This window comes from Scyliorhinus torazame, chromosome 21 (genome assembly GCF_047496885.1).
Source record: "Scyliorhinus torazame isolate Kashiwa2021f chromosome 21, sScyTor2.1, whole genome shotgun sequence".
Classification (NCBI taxonomy): Eukaryota; Metazoa; Chordata; class Chondrichthyes; order Carcharhiniformes; family Scyliorhinidae; genus Scyliorhinus; species Scyliorhinus torazame.
Window position 1 is genome coordinate 52,377,086 of NC_092727.1, and position 24,249 is coordinate 52,401,334.

Sequence of the window (24,249 nt, forward strand, 5' to 3'; positions counted from 1 at the left end):
TAAAGAAAGTAGAAAGGTACTTAAGCGGGAAATTAGGATGGCGAGGAGGGGTTATGAAAAGTCCTTGGCAAGTAGGATTAAGGTGAATCCCAAAGCTTTTTATCCATATGTAAAAAGCAAGTGGGTGGCCAGGGAATGGATTAGACCACTTAAGGACAGTGGGGGGAATCTATGTGTTGAGCCAGAGAAAATGGGCGAGGTACTAAATGAGTACTTTGCATCAGTGGTCACCAAAGAAAGGGACTTTGTGGAAGATGATTCTTGGGTAGGGTATGTGGACAGTCTGGATCACATTAACATCGAAAAAGAGGAGGTATTGGGTCTTTTAAAAGATATTAAGGTAGATAGGTCTCCTGCGCCAGATGGGATTTACCCCGGATTACTGAGGGAATAAAGGGAGGAAATTGTTATGTGGAGAAGCTGAATAGACTCGGACTGTTTTCATTAGAAATACAAAGGTCTACAAGGTTATGAGGGACATGGATAGAGTGGATGGGCAGGCACTCTTTTCCAGGTTGGAGGGGTCAGTCACCAGGAGGCACAGGTTTAAGGTCTGTGGGGCAAAGTTTAGAGGTGATGTGAGGCAGGGTTTTTTTATGCAGAGAGTGGCGAATGCCTGGAGCGCGTTGCCAGGGGAGATTGTGGAAGCAGATACATTAACGGCATTCAAAAGGCATCTTGACAAACATATGGCTAGGATGGGTATAGAGGGATATAGCACAAGTGCTGAGGGTTTTGGCCAAAGCTGGTATCATGACCGGTACAGGCTTAGAGGGCCGAAGGGCCTGTTCCTGTGCTGTATTATACTTTGTTCTTTGTCATCTGCCTTACATCTTGAGTATTGTGAATAGTATTGGTCTCCTTATTTAAGGAAAGATATAAATTCATTACAAGCAGTTCAGAGAAGGTTTACTAGACTGATACCAGGAATGGGCAAGTTGCCTTATGAGGAAAGAGGTTGGAGGGGTTAGGTTTGTAGCCACTAATGTTTATAAGAGTAAGAGACAACTTGATAGAAACCTTGAAGATGTCGAGTATTGACATTGTGGATGTGCAAAGGACATTTTCTCTTGTTGGAGAATCTAGAACTCGGGGTTGCTGTTTAAAAATAAGGGATCACTCATTTAAGACAGAGGAGAACTCTCTGGAACCCTCTTCCTCCAGGCAGTGGGAGCAGAATCTTTGAATATCTTTAAGGCTGAGCTAGATAAGATTCTCGATTAACAAGGGGGAGAAACGTTATCGGGGGTTGGCAGGAATGTGGGGTTGAGGTGACAATCAGATCGGCCATGATATAATTGAATGGCGGAGCAGGCTTGAGAGGCAGACTGGTCCACTCCTGTTCCGAATTCATATGTTCGTATGTATTCTTTTCCTCAGCCATACACTCACTGCTCAAAGTTGAAAATGGAAGACTTTTATAGCAACCAAAGAGAAAGTACAAGACCACAAGGTGTGGAGAAATATGCAGAGGACTAGGCCTTGGGAAGGTCACCAATATACATATTCAGGGTAAATAAAAATAGAAGGCAGAAAAACTAGAGAGGATTGTAAAGAATAAGCATTTCTTTTATTGAAATAACTCTTAATAAACTTCATAAAAACAGAGTCTTCAGTTCCATCTCAAATGGATATGGAGGCAATAGCAGCCTTACATTCAGGCCATAAAGGGCAGAGTTTGGTTTGGAGCTACAGGAGGTAGATTCTGACAACTTTGATGTAAAAATTGTTGAACAACATTGGCACTGGTATTACAATGGAGTTAAAAATAATTCAAATTTCACAGCTCGTTTCTTTTTGAAGCATTTCCACAATTTGTAACAAAGAGTACAGTTATATAAAATATCTCCAGCAACATGATGTGCCAGCATCAGCAACTAAACTTACAGGAATCTTCACTCTGCTCCATCGAGATTGCTACATCTCTAAGCTACATCAGTTTACAAAGCACCAGCTTTCGTTTTGCTTTTTTGTCCTTTTAAAAAATATAAATTATTCTTAGAAAAAGCTAAAAAATAAGTTGAACAAAATACATAAAATATTTTTTATATCCATTATTTTAAACTTTAAACCTACAGTAAGAAACTATTTATTCTGTTGAGGCAATTATTTGGATTACAATGGACATACAGTGGGTTAATACCTGGTCACGGCAACTCTGAAGCAGTGATCTGTGCTTTTAGAATCACACTTTGAAGATACAATACGTGAGGACATTGAGGTCATCCTCTAAAGCACATTCCACATACTTACAACATGTTAACACATTCCAACTCCTTGCTCGCACCACCAGCGAGATGCGCAAATGTGTTTAAAAATATATTTTTCCTCAACAAATTGAATGATGAACTGCACTGTATTTGGTAAAGGGGCTATGCTCACACGATGTGACTCAACAGCACTCAATCTAGGCAAACACTTTTGAGAGTTAAGTTCCAGCTTTACGTCCCATATTCACTATTGGCTATTCCCAAGCAATCTTAATCAAAAACTCAGACATCACCCTCGAAATGGACAAGTTGTGAACTATCTTTTCCCTAGTGCAGTAAATCTGCCCTCCTTCACCTATTGCCCAAGGGAGACTTGCTGCACCATGCTCCTCTGGGCACCATTCGCAACCAATTTATGCAATGTTGACCAAGTTGAGAATTGGTCCTGTTCCCTCTTCCTTCGTCATCCTCAAGACAAACAATCATAAGCACTCCACTGGAAGGCTTTTCTATGGATTCTATCTCAGCTTCCATGTTGTTAAGTGGAGAGCTTCCCTAAATAGAATGACTCGTCCTGTAGCTTCTCCCTCCTTCATTTGGAAATTGACCGGGCTTTCATTTAGCAGTTTGCCTTTCGCGGAAGAATTGAAAGTTAGTGCTCACTGCGTGGGATGAATTATAGATGCAAACCCATGTTCAGGTCAATATTTATCATTCAACCAACACCTAAAAAGCAGATTATCTGATCCTTGTCACTTTGGTATCTGTATAACCTTTGCAGCACATTGGCTGCCGTGTTGCCTGATAAAACAGTGTCTACACTTCAAAGTATTCCATTGGCTGTAAATTGTTTTGGGACATTAAAGTTGTGAAAAGGGCGATATAAATGCAAATCTTTCTTCATTTGCATTCTACCACTCCATAGTGCTGGGTTTCCCAATATTTCTGACAGTGACTCTTGCTTAATGTATTGAGCTGGAATGGTACACTTGAAAAACAGTTCGTAGCAAAGCACATCCGAATGCGAAATTCACAACTGTTCTTGCCATTCCATCAAAATTCATTTGCTCATTGCCTCTGGTTTCCATCATTATTTTGATAACAGCTGCAAATGCTCATTGGGAACGTAACATGGACTGTGAGTCAAGAAACCGTGAATCAACCAGCTGAAAACTTAACAGTCAACACCTCAGTTCTTCACTGACTGATACTTAGTACAGTCAGACTGAGCTACATGGGTTTGCAAGCAAACTGGATGAGGTGGTGCCCCAATGTCATTTCACAGATGGTATAACATCACTTACTGATGGCTGGTAGAAACATCTCTCTAGCAACGTAGCTAGGAAAAGAGAGCAGAAACACGAAGTGAAGTTAAGCAGTGCATTCCAGACAATGTCTAAACACCATGGTCAAAAATTTTAGAATAAAATTATATGACAGTCTTTGGCTCATTGAAGATGGCAAATAACAACCATCTCCACTTTGCATCCAGTGACCATACTTAAAGTCTCCCTTGTTCAGTAGTGACACATAGCCACCAGTACGACTGGCCTTTATTGCTTAGCCTTAACAATGGCATTTTCCCTCAACTTCAGGCAACTCTCCAATCAGATAAATTTCCTGACCAGACTCTTTGGAAGTTCGAAACGTCCATTAATTCAAGGACACACCTGTCCTTTGCACTTGCAGATTAGACAAAGACAGTTCATCCGCGAGACTTTGGAGCTGCAAGGTCTCAGGACGGGCCTAGATCTACTCTCCCTCCATTTTGCTGGATCAAACTGGAGTTCTAATCACAATCATATCTATCTCATTGTTTATCCACCTCTTTGAACCTTCCTGGCATAACACGAGGACCACTGTTCAACATCCTTATCCATGTAGCTTTTTAAAAACACACTCCCGGAAGTGATCTAGTTGCATGGAAGATATCATAATATATTTCATATATATGCAGTTCTGTTGGATAGTATCAGATAACAACCATACTACTTCAGAGCATGTTTCTTTGTAGTTCACTATTCTGTATATAGGAAAATAAAATGGAATGGATCACACTGATTGTCAAACTGGACAAAGGACAAGGCATAGGTTCCAACAGGCTTGGTTTAACATGTTTTTTCAGTACTTTATCCTATCGTATCCCGCTTTCTCATTCTGTGGTCCACCCACCTTCAACATTTGATCACATCAGCGCTGGTGAGGTTCCTACACAATACTCCAAATACTGAGACCAACTTTAGATATGAGCTTAAAAATAAAAATACTGGCAAATAAGTAACATAGTAAACTACCTAATACATTAATTTCAGTCCACTAATGTGGCCAAGGCTGCCAATGGACAATTTGCCGAAGACAGTCATGCAGCTGCCCATTGGCTAGAATGGTTTTCCTTGCGGGCAGCATGCCAGTTCCCGTATCCGACAGTGCTTTGCCTCATCACAATCCTTGCACGGTCTGTTTGTTGCACTGGTATGGCGGGAAATCCGAGAGGGTACAAAACCAAAAACACAAATTAAAATGATTTTTTTTTTCAAAAAGAAGAAACTGGTTTTGTTTGCCTTGTAGAGCTGTGCATTGTTTTGAAATGTCTATCCTCAAAGCGATGATTTTCGGCTTTCTCTACGAAGCTTAAGCAAACAAACCATATACAAGTTCTTGTATGTGAGCACAGCTTGCAAATCCAGTCCCACAAGCAGGTTAAGTCCTTATTCATCAGCATCTGGTGAAACGTCGAGCATGGCATGTAGTTCCTCTGGCGTGTACCCCAACAGGCTCTGAAGGTCACAAACAAACCGGTACACATAACGCTTGCCCGCCGTTTTGTGAATGATATTCTTGTCGTAGTAATAACGCAGGCCTCGGCTCAGCTTCTCATAGTTCATCTTTGGCTTATTTTTCCTCTTTCCCCATCGTCTGGCAACCTGATAAAAGAAGATGCACTCATAGAATTACACAGCACAGTAACAGGTCATTTAGCCCAATTGGTCTATACCAGTATTTATACCCCAGATGAGCCTCTTCCCACTCGACTCCATCTCACCCAATCACCATTTGCTTCTATTATTTATTCCTTATGTTCTTACCTAACTTGTCGTTGAATGAATCCATACTATTTGGCTCAATTACACAAGCAAGCTAAACATTCAAAGCAATCTCTCGATAAAACAATTTATTCCGAGTTCATTTTGCATTTATTAATGATGGTTTGGTTTCGTATTTATCACCGATAGTTTTCATCTCCTCACAAGTGGAAACATCTTGGGCGGGATTCTCCGACCCCCCCCCCCCCCCCCCCCCCCACCCCCCCCGCCCCCCCCACCGGGTCGGAGAATCCCTGGAGAGTGGCACGAATCCCGCCCTGCGGCTCCGATGCCGGCTGCCGTATTCTCTGGCGCCGGTTTTTGGGTGGGGACGGGATCACGCCGTGCCGGTCGGGGGCCGTTGGCAGCGGCCCCCACGGCCGTTCTCCGGGCCCCGATGGGCCGAGCAGTCGTCGGCTTCTGGCCAGTCCCACCGCCGTGGATTGGACATGGCCCCACACAGTGGGACTTGGCTGGTAGGCCGGCTGGTGCGGTCCTCGGGGGGGATCCAGCCCCAGGGCGGCCCCCACGGTGGCTTGGCCCGCGATCAGGACCCACCGATCTGTGGGCGGGCCTGTGCCTTCCGCGCCGGCCTCTGTAGAGCTCCGCCATGGCCGGCGCGGAGAAGTCACCCCCCCTGCGCATGCGCTAGAATACGCCGGCCGGTCTGCGCATGCACGGAACCACCCCCCTGCGCATGTGCTAACTCGCGCCGGCCCTTCGACGCCAGTTGGCGTGGCGCCAACCCCTCCACCGCCGTCATAGCCCCCGGAAGTGCGGAGGAATCCGCAGCTTCCGGTCGGCCGGACGCTGGAGCGGTTTCCGCCGCTTTTTACGCCGGCGTCGGGCCATCGCGGGAATTGGGGAGAACCCGCCCCCGATATCTACCCACAAAATGTTTTTGTAATTTACGGCTTCTATCAGGTAACTAATCCTTGTCTGTTCAGATTTCCCTGACAGTTATAACCTCTTAGTTTTGTAAAAAGAAAATTCCATTTTCTCCAGTACCCCTATATCTGAAACACAATATAAACACCAGGAATGTGCACAATACCCCAAATGCGGTACAACCAAGATTCGATATAAGTTTAACATTTACTCAGAAGATGACTTTTCTTCTCAAAAAATAATCACTGACCTGCATATAGAGTTGGGTTCAGTGGATGGACAATATGACAATAAAATTCACTTCTAAATGGTTTTCACTTCTCTTCCTATTGCATTTCACAACACAAAACCATCAAGAGAGCTCTGCCAACAGTAATTGTTTATAGAAAATAACTATTTGATGGTCTAATTGTATCGCTTCTACAAAATAATCTGTCACTTGATTAAGTCTCAATGTTCAATGCACAATGTTCAGCGCCATTCGCAACTCCTCAGATACAGAAGCAGACCATGTCTAAATTCAGCAAGATCTGGACAACATCCAGTGGCAAGTAACATTTGCACTACATATGTGCCAGGCAATGACCAACTCCAACAAGAGAGAATCTAACTATCTTCCCATGGCATACAATGGCATTACCATTGCAGAGTCCCTCACTATCAACATCTGGGGCTGACATTGACCAGAAACTGAACTGGACTAGTCAGATAAATACTGTGGCTAGAAGAGCAGGATGGGGGCTGGGAATTCTGCAAAGAGCAACTCACCTCTTGACTCCTCAAAGCCTGTTCACCATCTACAAGGCACAAGTCAGGAGCATAACAGAATACTCTCCACTTGCCTGGATGAGTACAGCTCCAACAATACTCAGGAAGCTCAACACCACCCAGGACAAAGCAGCCCGCTTCATTGGCACCCCTTCCACAAACATTCATTCCTTTCACCACCGACTCTCAGTGGCAGCAGTGTGTGGCATTTACAAGATGCACTGCAGCAACTCACCAAGGATCGTTCGATAGTACCTTCCAAATCTTTGACGTCTACCACCTTGAAGGACAAATGGCAGCAGATGCATGCAAACACCACCACCTGCAATTTCCCCTCCAAGCCACACACCATTCGGACTTGGAAGCCACACACCATTCGGATTTCCTTCACGGTCGCTGGGTCAAAACCCTGTAAGTTCCTAACAGCGCTGGCCAAGCCAGTGATGCCTACATCCAAAGAAAGAATTTCAGAAAATATCCAACGATTACACGGTCCCAATGACTGAGCATCTGGTGGCCAGACCTCCATCCCTGCACTCTGTTGTGAACCTGCAGTCTGTATAGGAATTTGAAGACATTTCACGCAACCCAGGGAATTTTGAAAATTGGCCGATGTTCATGACAAACCCAATGTCACCATGCTATTACCTCATCAGGATCCGCCAGTTTAAACTCCCAGCCATCACCCGTCCAGCTGATAAATGACTGGCAAGATTTGTCAGTCAAGAGCTCCAGTAGAAACTGCCATAATTGGATAGGTCCGCTCCCTGTCAGAGAGAGAGTAGGATGTTAATATATAGATCCCAGAGAGATCACAACATTTAGGCACTACCTCAATGGCCTGTGCTGCTGACAGGAATATACAGGCGCACAAATCCTAGCTTCCTGGATGTAAAAACTCCAGCCTCTAATTAGTCCCATTGGTTTGTCCTTAGTGCAAAATAAAATTCTTATATATTATTCACCACCGGCACCCCTGCGTCGTAGAGCATATATTAAAATTTCAGTGTTTTAATGGAAAAAGCAGTGCAGCACGGTGGCACAGTGGTTAGCACTGCTGCCTCACAGCGCCGAGGTCCCAGGTTCGATCCCGGCACTGGGTCACTGTATGGAGTTTGCACATTCTTCCCGTGTTTGCGTGGGTTTCGCCACCACAACCCAAAGATGTGATGGGTAGGTCGATTGGCCACGCTAAATTGCCCCGTAATTGGGAAAAATTAATTGGGTACTCTAAATTTTTTTTTTTAAACTTTAATGGGGAAAGCAGGTGGATACAGGGAAGGAGCAATGTTGCAAGAGCAGGGTGGAGGGGAAAAGGCAGAAGGGGGAAAAGTGGGGAGAGAGAAATGTAGATGGGAAAGAGTGGTGAAACATGACACATATAACAGGATAGATGGGAAAGAGGGTACAGGAAAAGGGGGCATGGAACAGTGGCCAATGGAAAAGCTGGGTGGTCCCAGGTAATCTCAAACAGAAGAGATTCACAACATACTCCAACTAATACCCTTCATAGGGTAATGAAGCTGTGTTAATTGTGTTGATCTACATCATGTAAAAAAATTTACTTTTAAAAAGTGTGAACACTTGCGAGAAAGTCTATGGACCTGCTGGAATTCTATGTATGGGTAGAAATTGAGAAGCAGAGTGGCAGTTGAGATAGACGTTACTTCAACAGCAGAAACTGAACCCTGGCTCCCCATGTTGGCTGAGATCCTGCCTAGGGTCATGGACAAGGATAGGTACCCAGCCTGTGTGTAGAGATGAACAAAGCCCTCTGTGCAGAAAGGAGCTGTAACTGCAGCGTGATGGGTGATTATTGTAATCACTCAGCCATCGACAAGCAACCTTTAAACCCCTGCCTCGGGCGGCATTAAATTTGCATGTGAAATAATGGGCCCTGAAGGGGATTTCCCTGCTCAGTTGGGCAAATGTAGGAACAGTGTCAAGAAGCTGCAGCTTGAGCATGCAATGCCACTGTTAATACTCCCATCACAACTCATTTCTGACATCTGGCCACATCACCCTAGAAAGGGGGCAAATTTTACACAATGTGAACTCTCAAAACCCAACCCAGGGAAACTACATTCTCCTTTGGCCAACCTAGGCAGCTTTACAGGGGTTAGCGTTTTACAAAAGACTGGCTGGGGGATGGTGCAGAGAGGCATGGGTGTCAGGGGTTGGTAAGGGGAAAGCAAACTTGCAGTATTTTCAAAAGAAAAGTCAGGGCCTGTGACTTAATGCTCCACTCACAATACCAATGACACATTCACCATTAGTGCTAAATGAACAGTCTGGTTAAAGATCTGATCCGAGGTGGATTTTGCATTGTACTATATTACACCTTTCACAATCTCCTAAAAGCTGCGGAAGTGCGATGCAGTCAAAGAAGTGCCCTTTTGTGAAGTGTGATCACTTTTGTATTATCGGAGCACGGCAGCCAATTTGCATTATGCTAAACGTGTTGAAGTTATCTCCACGTCTGAACCTTCCTTTGTCAAGTGCACGGCAAGGAAGCCGCTTATGTTACACCTACAACAAAACAAATCACCCCCAAACACCAATGAGAAAACAAATAGTCAATCTCCTGGCTGGAGGGACAAATAATGGCCAGGAAACCAGGGATAACTTTCTGCGCTTCTTAAAATGTCATGGGAACTTCTACCTTAAAAGGCAAATGGGACCTCAGTTTATTTCTCATTCAATAAAGACAGCACTTCTGATAACTTCTGATAATGCAGCACTCCCTCGGTGTCGCACTGGAATGTCCGCCTGGATTGTGTGCTCAAGTCTGCAAAGGAGGACTTGAATCCACAGCCTCTTACTCAGGAGATAAGAACACAGCTACGGAGCCAAACATGATACATGAGCAAAGAATTCAAAGCCATTCATCCACTCACTCATCTCCAACAGTCAGCTTGCTATGGGGAAGCCTCACAGGAGGCATACAGGCTTTACACTGTATTAACCCTGCCCTTTCCTGCAAGCAACCCAAGAATAGAGCCTACACCAGGGATCACATGCTGAAGAATTCCCACAATGAGTGTAGTGTCTGTTGGGTATAATCCCCCTTCACCCAAAATAAAAAGCTCATGCAGAAAAATGTAAGTAGAACTCACAGATGTACGATGGCATCAGTTTATCAGAATGTGGAAACTGAGCATTAGTGTCTCTCTGCTCTCAATTCGGAACAAGGCAGAGCATTGATGGGACTGTGAAATGCAGCACAGATAATCACACACAGACACTCTGTCAGTGTTTCCATCTGAGATGAGGTGACAGTGCTACTCTTTAGGTCTCTCTATTTTTCTGCTGATTTCATTAACAAACCCTTTTATGGCTGTGATGACCCAACTCTGCAAGAATGTGAGTAAGCAGTGAGCGTAGCTTGAGGCAAGTGCCGCCAAAATATGCAGCCAAGAAACAGTCATAGGGAGCCTTAAATCATAGACTTCAAGTTCCAGCAACATGTTCTTCAAATCTACTCATGCTCTGGCCTGAAGAATGATACTTCCTTCTTGCTCCATGCTTAACCAACTGACAGTGCCAGTTGTTGAGGTTGTTTTCATTAGATCAGAAAGGATTAAGTGGTTATTTGGTAGAGGTAGAGCTATTGCAATTTATGAAGAATTGTAGGTAAAATCAAACTGTTTTGAGGGGTCTACAACATAAGGGGCATACTATATACAATTAAATGGGAGAGATTTAGGACAATGAACAAGAGTAACCTCTGAGGCAGAAAGTTGAGGCTCTGTATTACGTTCCCAGAGTTAATGATCAAACAGAAACTCTGACAATATTTAAGAATAGGTTGGAAAGTTGGTTGAAGGAAAGGGGTGATAAAGAGAAATGGGGACAGGGTGGGCAAAATGCATTAGGCTACTGCTCATGTGGAAGATGAGTACCAACATGGAATGGTTGGGTTGTAATGCCCGACTTCTGTCTATTAGAATAGAATAGAATTCCTGCAGTGTAGAAGGAGGCCATTCGGCCCATCAAGTCTGTAGCGAGCCTCTGAAAGAGCACCTTTCCAAGGCCCAATCTCCCACCCTATCCCTGTAACCACAAAACCCTACCTAACCTGCATATCTTGGCAATTTAGCATGGCCAGTCCACCTAACCTGGACATCTGTGAGATGGTGGAAGGAAACTGGAGCACCCAGAGGAAACCCACGCAGCCACTCATCGAAGGCTGTAATTGAACCCGGATCCCTGGTGCAATGAGGCAGCAGTGTTAACCACTGTGCCACTCTGAATTTCTATTATATTAACCCATTGAGCAGATCTATGGTCATGGCATGATTGACATTCTTTTAATACCCCTCCAACTTTTATCCTTCTGCTCTTGAGTCTTCCATTGGAGCCATAGCTTCAATCAGGGGCAATGAGCAACATTCTCATTCTAGGAAACTGATGTAGGCGTCATTGAGACAACTCTGTCCTCAGCTTGTGAACACAAACTACACATACAAATGGTCACCATTTACAATGTGGATTGAGATGCTGGAGTGATTTTCTTTACTCATGGATGTGAATTTTATCAAATAGTTGCAGCAGTCCAGTGAAAAGATGATCATTTTGCTAGGGCAGCTATTCAGTCCCCCTGTGCATCAGTATGGTATTCATCTGGAAAAAAGACAGATGGCTGGCCAACGGCTCTAATTGCTTTTGTTGATACAGTTGTCAGCTGGCTTCATTATGAATGCTCAGCTGAACTCCAGGAATGGTTAATGTACTTAGCCCTCAGCAGGAAATGCAGGAGCGGTGAAGAGGAGTGCAAACTTTGTTTGACATCTTTATTACCTTGCAATAAGTTATTCTTTTTTTGAAGTATTTTCAATGTCTGTATGCTTAAAATTAAGAGGTGTGAAGCAAATAAAAGCTTTTTTTGTTCTTGACACCATGAATGATTTTGGTTGATACCTTTTTTAGAAGCTGTAAATTGAGCAATTTTTTCACATTTGATTTTCAAAGCCTCTTTTTTATTGTGTCAGTTTCAAGAGCATTTCAAAGACTTGCCAATGATTTGTTGGTTCTGCACATGGTGCATATTGGGAGTGCGAGTGCGGAGGATGCATGGAGGACATGCAAGATATCGGGGTCGTGGAGGGAACACGGTAGTATGAGGGGGAGTGAGGGGTGAGTGTTTAAGGGTCTAACATTCATGATTATAACTGGGCCAATGTCCCAGTAATCGTGAGCAGGCCTTCTAGCCTACTGACCTCACCATCTTCCCGCCTCGATTGGCACTTCAGGCCTGCCAGCAGAGGCAGTGTACCTGACTCCATCCCCAAACTCCTCCAGAAGGAAATGATGGCAGGCAGGGGCTTCCTTAGTGGAGATGGCTTCGCAGAGAAAGAACTCAGGGTGCCCATCTCCTTCATGAAAATCCAATCCTTGGAAGCTGAAGGACAACTTGCTCAATGAAACAAGAAAAATAATTTAATATTTGTTACCTTTTCTGTTCCTGATCTTTCTGGGTGCCTCTAAATAACAATACATATGTGGGACCGCTTCATGAAGTGTGAAAAGGTGGGTCGGCCTTCAGAAGGACAGTGGTCCAATGGCTCACCAATTTTCTTGGGAAATCTGGTATCACAGGGGATGTTAACTGAAGCACTGTATTTTGTTTAACTGGCAGTTTTCACAAAACGGTTGCTGCCAGTTGCCAATGAATGTTGAAATGTGCAATCTTGGCATGCTGGGGCAGTGCAGCAACTCAAATGCGTTCAACCTTCATCTTCGTAGGTCTGTTTAAAGGAACGATTGGAAGAAATCTGACACTTTTTGAAAGGCTGGCTAGGCCTGCATTTATCACTTATACCTTATTGCCCTGGAGCAGGTGGCTGGCGAGCTGCCTTCTTGAACCGCTGCAATCCATGTGGGGTAAGAAGATAAATTAGAGGAGGACTGGTAATGAGCTCAGGGTCTATTATGGACACTGTGGTCAGAAGTGGCAGGCGACAGAGTGTAAACAAGACAATGGTCAGAGTGCAGAAGCCATACATAGACATTCCTTGATTCTTTTCACTCCCCAAGCCTTCTAATATATCAATTCTTCTTTTTTTTTAAATTCAGAGTACCCAATTATTGATTTTCTTCCAATTAAGGGGCAATTTAGCGTGGCCAATCCACCTAACCTACACATCTTTGGGTTGTGGGGGTGAAACCCACGCAGACACGGGGAGAATGTGCAATCTCCACACGGACAGTGACCCAGGGCCGGGATTCCAACCCGGGTCCTCAGCGGCATAGGCCCAGTGCTAACCACTGTGCCACCATGCTGCCCCTAATATATCAATTCTGATAAAATATAGGCAATTTATTCTTTAAGAATAACAGCAGATGTCAATCGAAGTCCTGCCACAGCCAAATATGGCCCGATATCCACCAAACAATTCAGTTGTGGAGAGCGCACTGTACAGTTTAGCACGATATTGAAAATCTCACTGTACTGCACAGCGCCATATCAGAGCGCCCATTGTCTCGTATGACCCGATGTCAAAACTCTCCTGTACGGCCCTATTTCAGAACACACTTTTCACAGTACACTCTGTGCACTATATCAAGGTGGTCACTGTACAGTATAACTTTATATTAAAACACATTGAGGGATAGACCAGAAGTTATTAAATGGTAATTAGGAAAAATGAAGCCTTTAACATTGTATTACTAATCTGAATGAACGAGCACAGCTTTGCTTCCCTCCTGTGCAATGCACAGCTGGAAGCAAAGACTGCAATAAATAGCAAATAGAGGCTATGATATCACCATTGTAAAATACTTTCACATTCAAATGGTGCAGCGTGGGGTGGTGCAGTTAGCAGTATGTTCTGTACTGATGCTGTGGTTAGACATATGTCAATACACGACACTCTGAACCCCAGTACAGGCCTCGCTAGAACAAGGGCAGCACCACATCTGAGAGTAGGTGGGCAGCTATGCCACACGTGTGACTGTGTGGGCGTGCACCATGTTGCAAGACCAAACAATTTTTTGCATGAAGCCTTTGTGGGTGGCCTATTTACACATCAGCAAACACAACAATCCTTGTCAGAGTCACAGCCCCAATGCAGCTCAGTAAATTGAAACTGGGTTAGATAAAATGTACAGCGCAGAAACAGGACATTCACACCAACTGTCCACACTGACATTTACATTTCACTTGTGCATCCTCCCATCCGTCCTCATCTCCCACTATCAGCAGACTCTTCTCTTCCTCTCGTTCTTCGAAATTTATCCAGCTACCCCTCTGCCATTGTTCTCAACCAATCCCTGTGGTCGTGAGCTCCACATTCCCACCACTTTCTGGGTAAAGAGGTTTCTTCCGAATTCTCCGTTGGATTTCTTGGTGATATCAATCTTACGTTGGTGATCTTTCAATTCGGTCTTTCTCACAAGTGGCAGCACTTCCTCTTTAAGCCCCACAATGTGATTGAACATGCAAGCTGAGGTTCAGGATGCACGACTGTACGCGAGAGCTACTCTAGCGGGGTCTGCGTAGTTACAGCTCTGGGAATAGAAACACTGTCCAGAATAGTTTGTGGCACATCACTGGGACACACATGCAGTTAACTTAACAGCTGGTTGGAAGAGTGAAGGCAGTGTAACCATGAACCACTCTGCCTGCTGACCAGTGTATATAATAGTCTCACTAACACTTGCACACATACACATGGATGCATACACACACGCAGATAACATAATAATCATTATTGTCACAAGTAGGCTTACATTAACACTGCAAATGGAGTTACTGTGAAAAGCCCCTAGTCGCCACATTCCGGTGCCATCTCGGGTACACGGAGGGAGAATTCAAAATGTCCAAATTACCTAACAGCATGTTTTTCGGAACTTGTGGAAGGAAACCGGAGCACCCGGAGGAAACCCACACAGACTCCACACAGACAGTGACCCAAGCCGGTAAGCAAACCTGGTACCCTGGTGCTGTGAAGCAACAGTGCTAACCACTGTGCTACCATGCCGCCCAGTACATGCATGAATGATATGGATATGTATGAATGCACTCACAGGCACAGCAAATTAAACCAGAAAATAAAATCAAAACCACAGAATATATTCAAATTCAATTTGGCATGAACGAATATTCAAGAGCTTGTCTTCTGGGTAAGGATAGCTGATGCCAGTTGAAAGTACAGTATTTGTTGGAAAATAGGCCCTCATGTTCTCAACCCTGGATCTCGATTTGAATTGAACTTTGGAATGAAAGTTTTGACATTGCACTCGCTGTTGGAACGCTTCTTAGAATATGTTTGGGTCACTTACTTCAATGGTGCTTGTAAATCAAAACAAATTTCTCTAAAATTGGCAATGGCACAACTAACGGTTGCCCCTTGAAGTAATAATCCACTCATTTCACTATCACATGGTTGATGGAGAGGGCTGGTAACTGTGAACAACTCATTACAGGGCAGTAAGAGTATAAGAAATAGGGGGCGGGATTCTCTCATCCCGTGACAGAGAGTCCACACCATCGTAAAATGTGACGGCGTGAACGGGCCGCTGCGTGGACTAATTCTGGCCCCTATAGGTGACCAGAATGGCGCTGGAGCGGTTCGCGCCGCTCCAGCTGCGATCCTGGCATGAACTGTGTGCCGCCGGATCCGCGCGTTCGCAGTGGCGACATGCGCAGTGGCCTCCTTCTTCGCGCCGGTCCCGACGCAACATGGCGCAGGACTACAGGGGCCGGCGCGTTGGAAAGGAGGCCCCCAGCTGGAGAGGCCGGCCAGCCGATCGGTGGGCCCCGAACACGGGCCAGGCCACATCGGAGGCTCCCCCCGGGGTTGGACCCCCCCTCCCACCCCACAGGCCGCCATCCGACCCTTCAACGCCAAGGTCCGGCCGGCTGAGAACAGGTTAGAACGGCGCCGGCGGGACTCTTTTTTTTTCATGGCTGCTCGGCCCATCTGGGCCGGAGAATTGGCAGGCCGGCTGCGTAGATCAGACTGCGACCGGCGCCGTGTCAATCGCGCCAGCGCCAATAGCACCGATTCTCCGCTCTGCGGAGAATCGCGTGCCGGTGTCAGGGCGGCGTGGCCCGGTCATGGGGATTCTCCGGCCCGGACCAGGGCTGGGAGAATCCCGCCCAGGAGCAGGAACAGGACATATGCCCCCTTACGTCTGCTATGTCATTCAATAAGACCATGGCTGACTTCCCTCAACTGCATAATCCTGCACCATCCCCAGTTTCCTTAATCCTCTTAATACCCACATAAAGTGTTTGATACCAATCATGAATATACTCAGCAATTGAGCAACAACAGCTCTCTGGGGTACAGAACTCTGATTTGCAACACTTTGAGTGAAGGAATTTCTATTTCTCTCAGTCCAAAATGGTCGACCCCTTATTCGGAGACTGTGACCTCGGTTTTAATCATAATAATAATAATAATTGCTTATTGTCACAAGTAGGCTTCAATGAAGTTACTGTGAAAAGCCCCTAGTTACCACATTCCGACGCCTGTTCAGGGAGGCTGTAACGGGATTTGACCTAGACTCACCAGTCAGGGGAAACAATCTGTTTACAACAACCCTGCCAAGCCTCAACATCTGGATATGTCCAGCACACCCTGGAGTTCAGGTAAATAAGGTAGCCAACCCTCCAGGATTTAACTAGCGTTTCTTGGAGCCAGAGATTAAACTCCGAAACAACTGGAGGGACTTCTTGTTTCATAGCGATGAAATATTGGGGAGGGGAAACTGGCTGTTTGACGGTCAATAAACATTCAGTTTAGCAATGAGCAGCCTATTTGTGTTTTTGGAAGGTGATTTGTGAATGGCTTAGACAGGTGAAGCATTAGGATGGATGTGTTAGGTCACCAATGATTGTGGCGAGGAGGCAGAAGGGACATAATGGAGGATGACCATGTGATGAAACATCAGGAATCCATTCACCTCGAGTTCAAAACTCTACAGGTAGACCAACAAACAACAGTCAAAACAACAGAAGGGACAGAGATCACCAAGTCACCCAACATGCCATGTGAGCGGAAGCAGTGCTGATTGGAGTGAGGTGCAGTACGCCAGCAGTGGGGGAGGTAAAAGGACAGGTCAGCCACTATTTTGGATAAGGAATGTTTTAAAGGGAGGTTCCTTTCCATTTCGACTGACTGGTTGACTGCACATACATTGAGAAATCAATTTGTTAAACCAAAAATTACCCACAATAAATCCTTTTGATGAATGGCACTGTTTCCACTTGGCCAATGCAGATATTTGGCTGTAGTCAGCCTAGCTTCACTCAAGTCTTTGTTCTACCTGGACTTTCTCAAGAATCAGCCTTTAGACCAGTTCCAGGACACCACAGTACAATCCGATCCTGCTCACCTAGTCTTGCAAACACAACAATGTGCCCAAAACAACTAAAACAAACAAAAAGCTGTTATAATGAGAAACATATCAAAGTGAACAAGACCACTGGACTCTTCTCCCCTAATTCTAGCATTCAACCAAACCCACGATGACAGCTTTTCCTGTAGCAGAAGCTAGTCTTCAGTCAGTTCTATTCATTTCACATGATGTCAAGAACGGCTGAAAGCACTGGGTACGGCAAAGGATATGTACCCTTGTGCTCAAGAACTTGCCACGCTCCCGTCCAGCTTTTTCAGTGTAGCTACAACATTGGCAACTACCCGTCAATATGGAAACTTGCCCAGGTATGTCCTGGACACAAAAAGCTGGATAAATCCAACCTGGCCAATTATTGCCCCTTTAGTCGACTCGCGATCATCAGTAAAGTGATGGAAGAGGTCATCAACTGTGCAATCAAGTAGCTCTTGCTTGGCAATAACCTGCTAATTGATGCTCAGTTTAGGTTTCACCAAGGTCACTCAGCAACTGATCTCATTGCATCCTTGGTTCAAACATGGGCAAAAGAACTGAACTGCAGAGGTGAGTGAGAGTGACTACCCTTGATATCAAGGCAACATTTTACAGAGTGTGGCAGCAAGGGGTCCTAGCGAACCTGGATTCAGTGGGAATCGGGGGGGGGGGGGGGAGGAACTCCCCACTGGTTAGAGTCATACCTAGCACAAAGAAAGATGGTTGTGGTTGTTGGAGGTCAGTCATCTCAGCTCCAGGACATCACTGCAGGAGTTCTTCAGGGTAGTGTACTAGCCTAACCATCTTCACCTGCTTCATCAATTACCTTTCTTCCATCATAAGACCATAAGACGTAGGAACACAATTAGGCCATTCGGCCCATCGAGTCTGCTCCGCCATTCAATCATGGCTAATATGTTTCTCATCCCCATTCTTCTGCCTTCTCCCCATAACTCCTGATCCCTATCTATCTCTTGCCTTCAAGACACTGTGACTTGGCCTCCCCAGCCTTCTGCGGCATGAGTTAGCCAGTGAAGCCCGCATCCTTTGAATTAATTTTTTTAAAATTGTACATTGTAGCCTGGAGTGATATGGACAGTGATAGGGTCCAATCTCTTTCCATCACATGGCTGGCCAGGAATCTCTCTTGTTCTTATCATCTGCCATTGGTAGATGTTGGACGGATTTACAAGTTGATAGTCAACCTGTTTGGCCCTCGTATAAACATACCTCCTTCGCCATCAAGCACTTGAATGAGACTTGAACCTGGAGCTTCTGCCTCAGAGGCAGGAACACTACCCATTGCACAACACGACATCCACTCCAATATTTAGTATCAATTATGTATTAACAAGCAGAGGGCATCTCATCTAAGCTGAACTTTGATCTCTTTCCAGAACCACACATGCCCGATAGGGGACAGGGTCAAAAAGGGAGCTCTAGGTTCTTTACGCACTTCCCCAGCTGAAAAACTGAACATTTCTCATCGCTGTGGAGACCAGTTGACAGATGAAGACTAACATTGTTCCACACCCCATGCTGCACTATCCAAATGAGCTAACAATGATGTGAGAAAGTCTCAACTCATGTACAGCTGGTCATCGAGTTTCAGACCATGGAAAAGAGGATCAGCAAAAATAACAGGGGGGGTCTCCAAATCTAAAATATCTCTGATGCCTTTGCAATACCACAAACCTTTGACACAGGATCATCGGTGTCTGACTCATCTGTGACAATACTGGGTTCCATTTTATTACAGATAAGATCTGGGTGACTGTTACTAGCACAGTGAAGCATGCAATCACCTGAGCTTTCAATCATTGTGAAAGTATCCCAATGCCTGTCAAGTACTCCGTCCTGGTGACCAGCAAATCCTGTACCTTTCGCTCCATGGGTATCAGTGGCTCCATTAATAAAAGGGGATCAGCTGGAACTGGTTTTATATTTCCGACTTCCATTTTAAGCACAGCGGTGTCAACCCACACCTGGCCTCATGAGTGTGGTTTACCACAGTCCAACAGCAGCACACTACATCACCAGCGCACATCACCCTGGCCCACATCAACTATCTTCTGGTCTCTTTTGCGAGTGAATGCCAGGTTAGTGCCAGTGAGGATAGAATTTAGGGTTGTTCTGAAAGAATCATAGAAAGTTTACGGCACATGAAGAGGCCATTTCGTGTTTGAGCCAGGGCAAACAGAAATGAGCCACCCAGCGTAATCCCACTTCCCAGCATTTGATCTGTAGTCCTGCAGGTCAAATGCTCTTGATGCAAATCCAGACACCATTTTAATGAGTTGCGAATACAATCAATCTTAGGAACCATTTCAACAAGGGGCTAGGTTGAGATATCCCAAATATATTTTACTCGGGCTCCTTTCAGGTCGGGCTGCGAACTGGGCTGAGAATTGACCTGGTGTCTTCCTTTGACTTAAATATGTTCTAAATTAGCAGGTGTGCTGCGGTGCCCGAAAGGTAAAACACAAATAAAAAACCTGCAAATGTGTTCACTGGGGAGGGAAAGAGTGGAGAGTAGGTCAACGCACCAGGTGAAGTGAACCCCTCAGTCAGAGTCCAGGGGGGGGGAGACAACTTCCAAAGTGAACATGAAATTCTGTGTCTTTCACTTACTTTATTTTTAAAAAACCTGATTAGTGTGATCTTATCAGTCTCCACAAGCTGACCTACTTCTACCAAAAGGTTGAGGTTTCCATGACAACCAAAGGGAGGTGAGAAAAAAAACATCTTTTTATAAAATTGTCTCTTTGTGGTACATCTGCTAAAGTATTATAATGTTTGACCAGACTGGGAAAATCTAAGTTAAAAGGGAACAGAGTCTCTGGTCCTTGAATTACATTGGGTGTCAATGTAGGCTCTCTCCTCAGCTCTAACCTCTTCTCACCATGGTGCTAACCACAGATGATCAATAACAAGCACGTATTACCAACTGCCAAGATGTACATTAAATCTTCAACGTTTGCTCAGGTTTGACTGCAAACCATCAAAAAAGAATCACACAGCAGGTTTCACAGTCTAGGTTAAGAGTCAAATCAAAAGTCAAAAGGGTGTAAGAAGGAGCAACCTTTCATTGTTCAAAATGATCAGTTCAAGATTTTTCAAGATAAGATTTGTAAACCAGACGTTAATTCCTACATTACTACATGCTTCTAAATGGATATTTTCAGTTTCCTGCTATTTTAAGACTCCTTTGTGTCAATAGCAAAGTGGTTAGATCATCAGACCAGCAATCCGAAGAATATAAATTCAAATCTGACCATTGATAGTTTTAGAATTTGGATTCAAAATGAAAGAGTCAAAGTAAAAGTGGCCATAAAGTCCTCAAATTGTCCTGAAGACACAATTGGTTCCTTCGGGAAATAAACCTGCCACCTTTACCTGGCCTGTACATGATTCCAGTCACACACAAATGTAGTTGACTCTTAACGACACTTTGAAGTGGCCGAGCATGTCACTCAGTATCAAACCACTTGCAGTGGTTCAAGCTGGTGCACAAGCCCCTTCTCAGAGCAACCCAGGATGGGCAATAAATGTCGGCCTTGCCAAGTTACATTCCCATGCTGAGAATCAATTAAAAATCAATTAAAAAAATAAAGTTGCTATCAAAGGCAGCCCAGGATTCTGCTGTAATGCAAACAGACCTATTGAAGGAAACAGTTCTCCAGCATTTTGAGTTTTGCTCCATTTTACCTCATTCCGAACTGGATATTCATCCCAATGGCAGGCTTCCTAACCCTAGATGTACAGAACCTGATCCACATAACTACTGTGTGCCAGTTATCTCCCACACCGTGGGATCACCCTGAAACATCAATTGGGCAAATCCCAATGTAGTTATAAAAGGATCAACTGCTGACACAATGCTAAAAAGCTAGAGAGTTGAACACAGATCTGAAGAACTTCACTTTCCAGTTAACCTTGCCTTAACATAACGGCAAGAATTTAATTCTGTGATACTCTGTCCAATTTCCTGCAGCACCCAAACAAATATTTATTTTTATCTCTGTCCCGAGCTCCTCAATGCTACCAATATTAGCTGATGCTCAGTGCTAGCACACTTATTCGCTGAATCAGATGATCATGAAAGTAAACCCTCTTCCAGAGACTTGAGCTCAAAATCAAGACTGACACTTCAGTGCCATACTGAGGGAATGCTGCACTGTCAGAGGTGCCATATTTTGAATTGAACATTAAACTGAGGCACTATCTGAAGTTTAAGTTGGAAGGCAAGAACCTATGGAGGAAATCCAAGGGAATTCTGGTCAACATTTATCCCTCAACCAATGCCCTAATGGGATCATTACCTTATTGTTGTTTGTGGGAGCTTACTGTGCGTAAATTGACTGCTGTATATCCTACATTGAAGAGTGACTACACTGCACAAGGGTTTTAGTATGTCCTGAGGATGTGAAAGGTACTATCTGAATGCTTGTGAAAACTAGAGAACAGCCTCCACTTTCAAACATAAACCAGGACTTTGACCGGATCCACATCTCAACAAGAACCCTTTAAATTCATCAAGCTATTGTTATGTGAGAGTACCTGTAAGAAATGGGTGTTTATAAATGGGTGTGTATATAAATATCTGTAGTGAGAGTACCTTTAATAAATGGGTGTTTATTACTGCAGTGCTTTCAGAGAGTGGGTGGAGCTGGGCTGTCAGCTTTTTACTTTCATTTTAGGCTGTTTGCTGCAGGGCGTGTTTTAGTTTCGTTTTCAGAGCTGGAGAGCTGCAGTTACAGCCAGAAGGTGTATGAGTCTCTCTCTGTAATACAAAGACTGTAAATTGATCCTTTGGTAAATTAAAACTAATAAATGCTCTCAGTAGTGACTTTAACTTGATGTGCTGCTGTTAAAAATTCTTTTTTAAGTTTTATGGATGTTCAAAGGAAAACTTAAAGGATTACTTAGTGTTGTATTCTTTGGGGGTTGTATTTGAATTAATGGTTGCTAAGATGCTCACTGTATGTTTTAAAAAGGTTAACTCGAGTTCATAGAATAAACATTGTTTTGCTTCAAAAGATACTTTTCCATTTCTGCTGTACCACACCTGTAGAGTGGGCCGTGTGCTCCCCATACCACAATCTATTAAACGTTGTGGGTCAGGTGAACTCCATGATACACTTTGGGGTTCTCTAAACCCTGGCCCATAACACTATCCAGATATGCCAATACACATCATAATCCCTCCAGCTGGTACTCCAGTTGTTGTTCCACCCAGTGCATGGTTCACCTATAATTCAGGAACAGGCCTTACCTGTATATCCAGCCAGAGCAGCAGCAGGAATCACCGGCTTGTCTTTGTTTAGGTCAGTTCGTTCTCGCACGTAATCCTTGAATGTCCCTTTGGGTTTGTGATTGGGCAGGTTGCTGGAGTAATCCTCCGAGTCAAAACCGTCATAGGAAGGCACTCGCTGGAGGCTGCTGAAAGAGGACTGGCTACTCCAGGATTGTGTCAAGCGGTCACAACTGTCAAAACTGTCAACACTTTCAAAGGAATCCTGACCACCAAGCTTACCTAAAGGAGCAACAAGATAACAAATGGTCACCAGACAGTTTGAGTGTCTGCAGATGCAAATCTCCCTCTCCCATCTCACAAAAGATTGTAGATTAAAGGGAATTCCCCCTGTAAATTAGCTTTCAAAATGTTTTAGTTTGGAGTCAGACATCACAGATTTAAACTGAGTTACAGCATACTTGCAAGTCACGGCTCAATTGGCAACAGAAAGAGTCCCTACCGTGCAGAAGGAGGCCAGTAGGCCGATCGAGTCTGCACTGACCCTCTGAAAGAGCACCCCACCTAGGTCCATTCCCCCACTGTTTCCCTGTAACCCCAGCTAACCTTTGGACACTAAGGGGCAAATTATTTTTGTCATGGTTAATCCATCTAACCTGCACATCTGGTCTGTGGGCGGAAACTGGAGCACCCAGAGGCAACCCATGCAGAAACGGGAGAACGTGCAAACTTCACATGGACACTCACCCAAAGTTGGAATCGGGCCAGGGTCCCTGGTGCTGTGAGGTAGCAGAGCGAACCATTGTGCCATTGTGCTGCCCTCAAAGTCTATAAGTTTCTTTTGGTGCAGTTGGAAGCACTTTTGGATACTTTAGTTAAGAATAGGTGGCATGGTGGTGGCACAGAAGAGATTCACTACAATTACATCAGGAATGAGGTGCTTTAGATATAAAGAGATTGGAGACTCTTTCATTACAACATAAGAAGATTCGTAGATCTGTTTGAAGTGTTTGCATTTTTAGGATAGTTTGATAAGATGTATGAGAACTATTTTCACTGGCAAGTGAATCAGTAACTAGAGAACAAGTTAAAATCACCGGTAGAAGAATAAGGCAGAGGTTTAGTAAAATTTTCTTTACTCAGAGATGTGGTACGATACGAAATGTCCAAGCAGGAGTAGAAACAGCGGCAGGAACAGAATGCATGATCATTTTCATGCAGTGGGAGGAGGAATATTTTTGAAGCAAAAAAATTAAGCTCAGAATGAGACCATGGGTAGACCTTCAGAGAACTAGAATTTATATGATTGGTGAATACTGGGCTGCAGAATTCCATGATTCCCATTCATCCCAGCTGTAATCAGGCTAATTCGGCCAACATTTCAGTTTCACAGCAAAGACTGCTGCATGCTGAGGTTGAGACATTTAAACTGAGGTCTCATGTCAGTTCAGCTGAATGTTTAAGATTCCAGGATCTTCCAAAAAGAAAAGAGCAGGACAAACTTACTAAACTTCTGATCAACATTCTTCCCTCAATTATGGGATTTACCTTTTTTTATTCATTCAAAGGATGTGAGTGTCGATGGCAAGGCCAGACTATTTTTGCCCTTCCCCAAATGACCTTGAGTAGGCTAGTACACCGGATGATTGGCATGTTAATCACTATAGTAACAGTGACTGCAATTGTCATTCAAGTACTTGAGGTGCTT

General features: G+C 44.4%; 1 protein-coding gene across 3 annotated transcripts in view; it reads right to left on the minus strand.

Annotated features, from left to right (window-relative positions):
* Positions 1 to 1,548: 1,548 nt before the first annotated feature.
* Positions 1,549 to 24,249, minus strand: part of ets1 (v-ets avian erythroblastosis virus E26 oncogene homolog 1) — a 158,760-nt gene continuing 136,059 nt past the window's right edge. For all 3 annotated transcript variants that reach the window (XM_072486808.1, XM_072486807.1, XM_072486809.1), the window contains 3 exons: positions 22,563 to 22,823; positions 7,598 to 7,716; positions 1,549 to 5,134 (listed from right to left, as the gene is read on the minus strand). In XM_072486808.1, the coding sequence (XP_072342909.1) occupies positions 4,919 to 5,134; positions 7,598 to 7,716; positions 22,563 to 22,823 (596 nt within the window). In that variant the 3' untranslated portion in view covers positions 1,549 to 4,918. The remainder of the gene's footprint in view (positions 5,135 to 7,597; positions 7,717 to 22,562; positions 22,824 to 24,249) is intronic.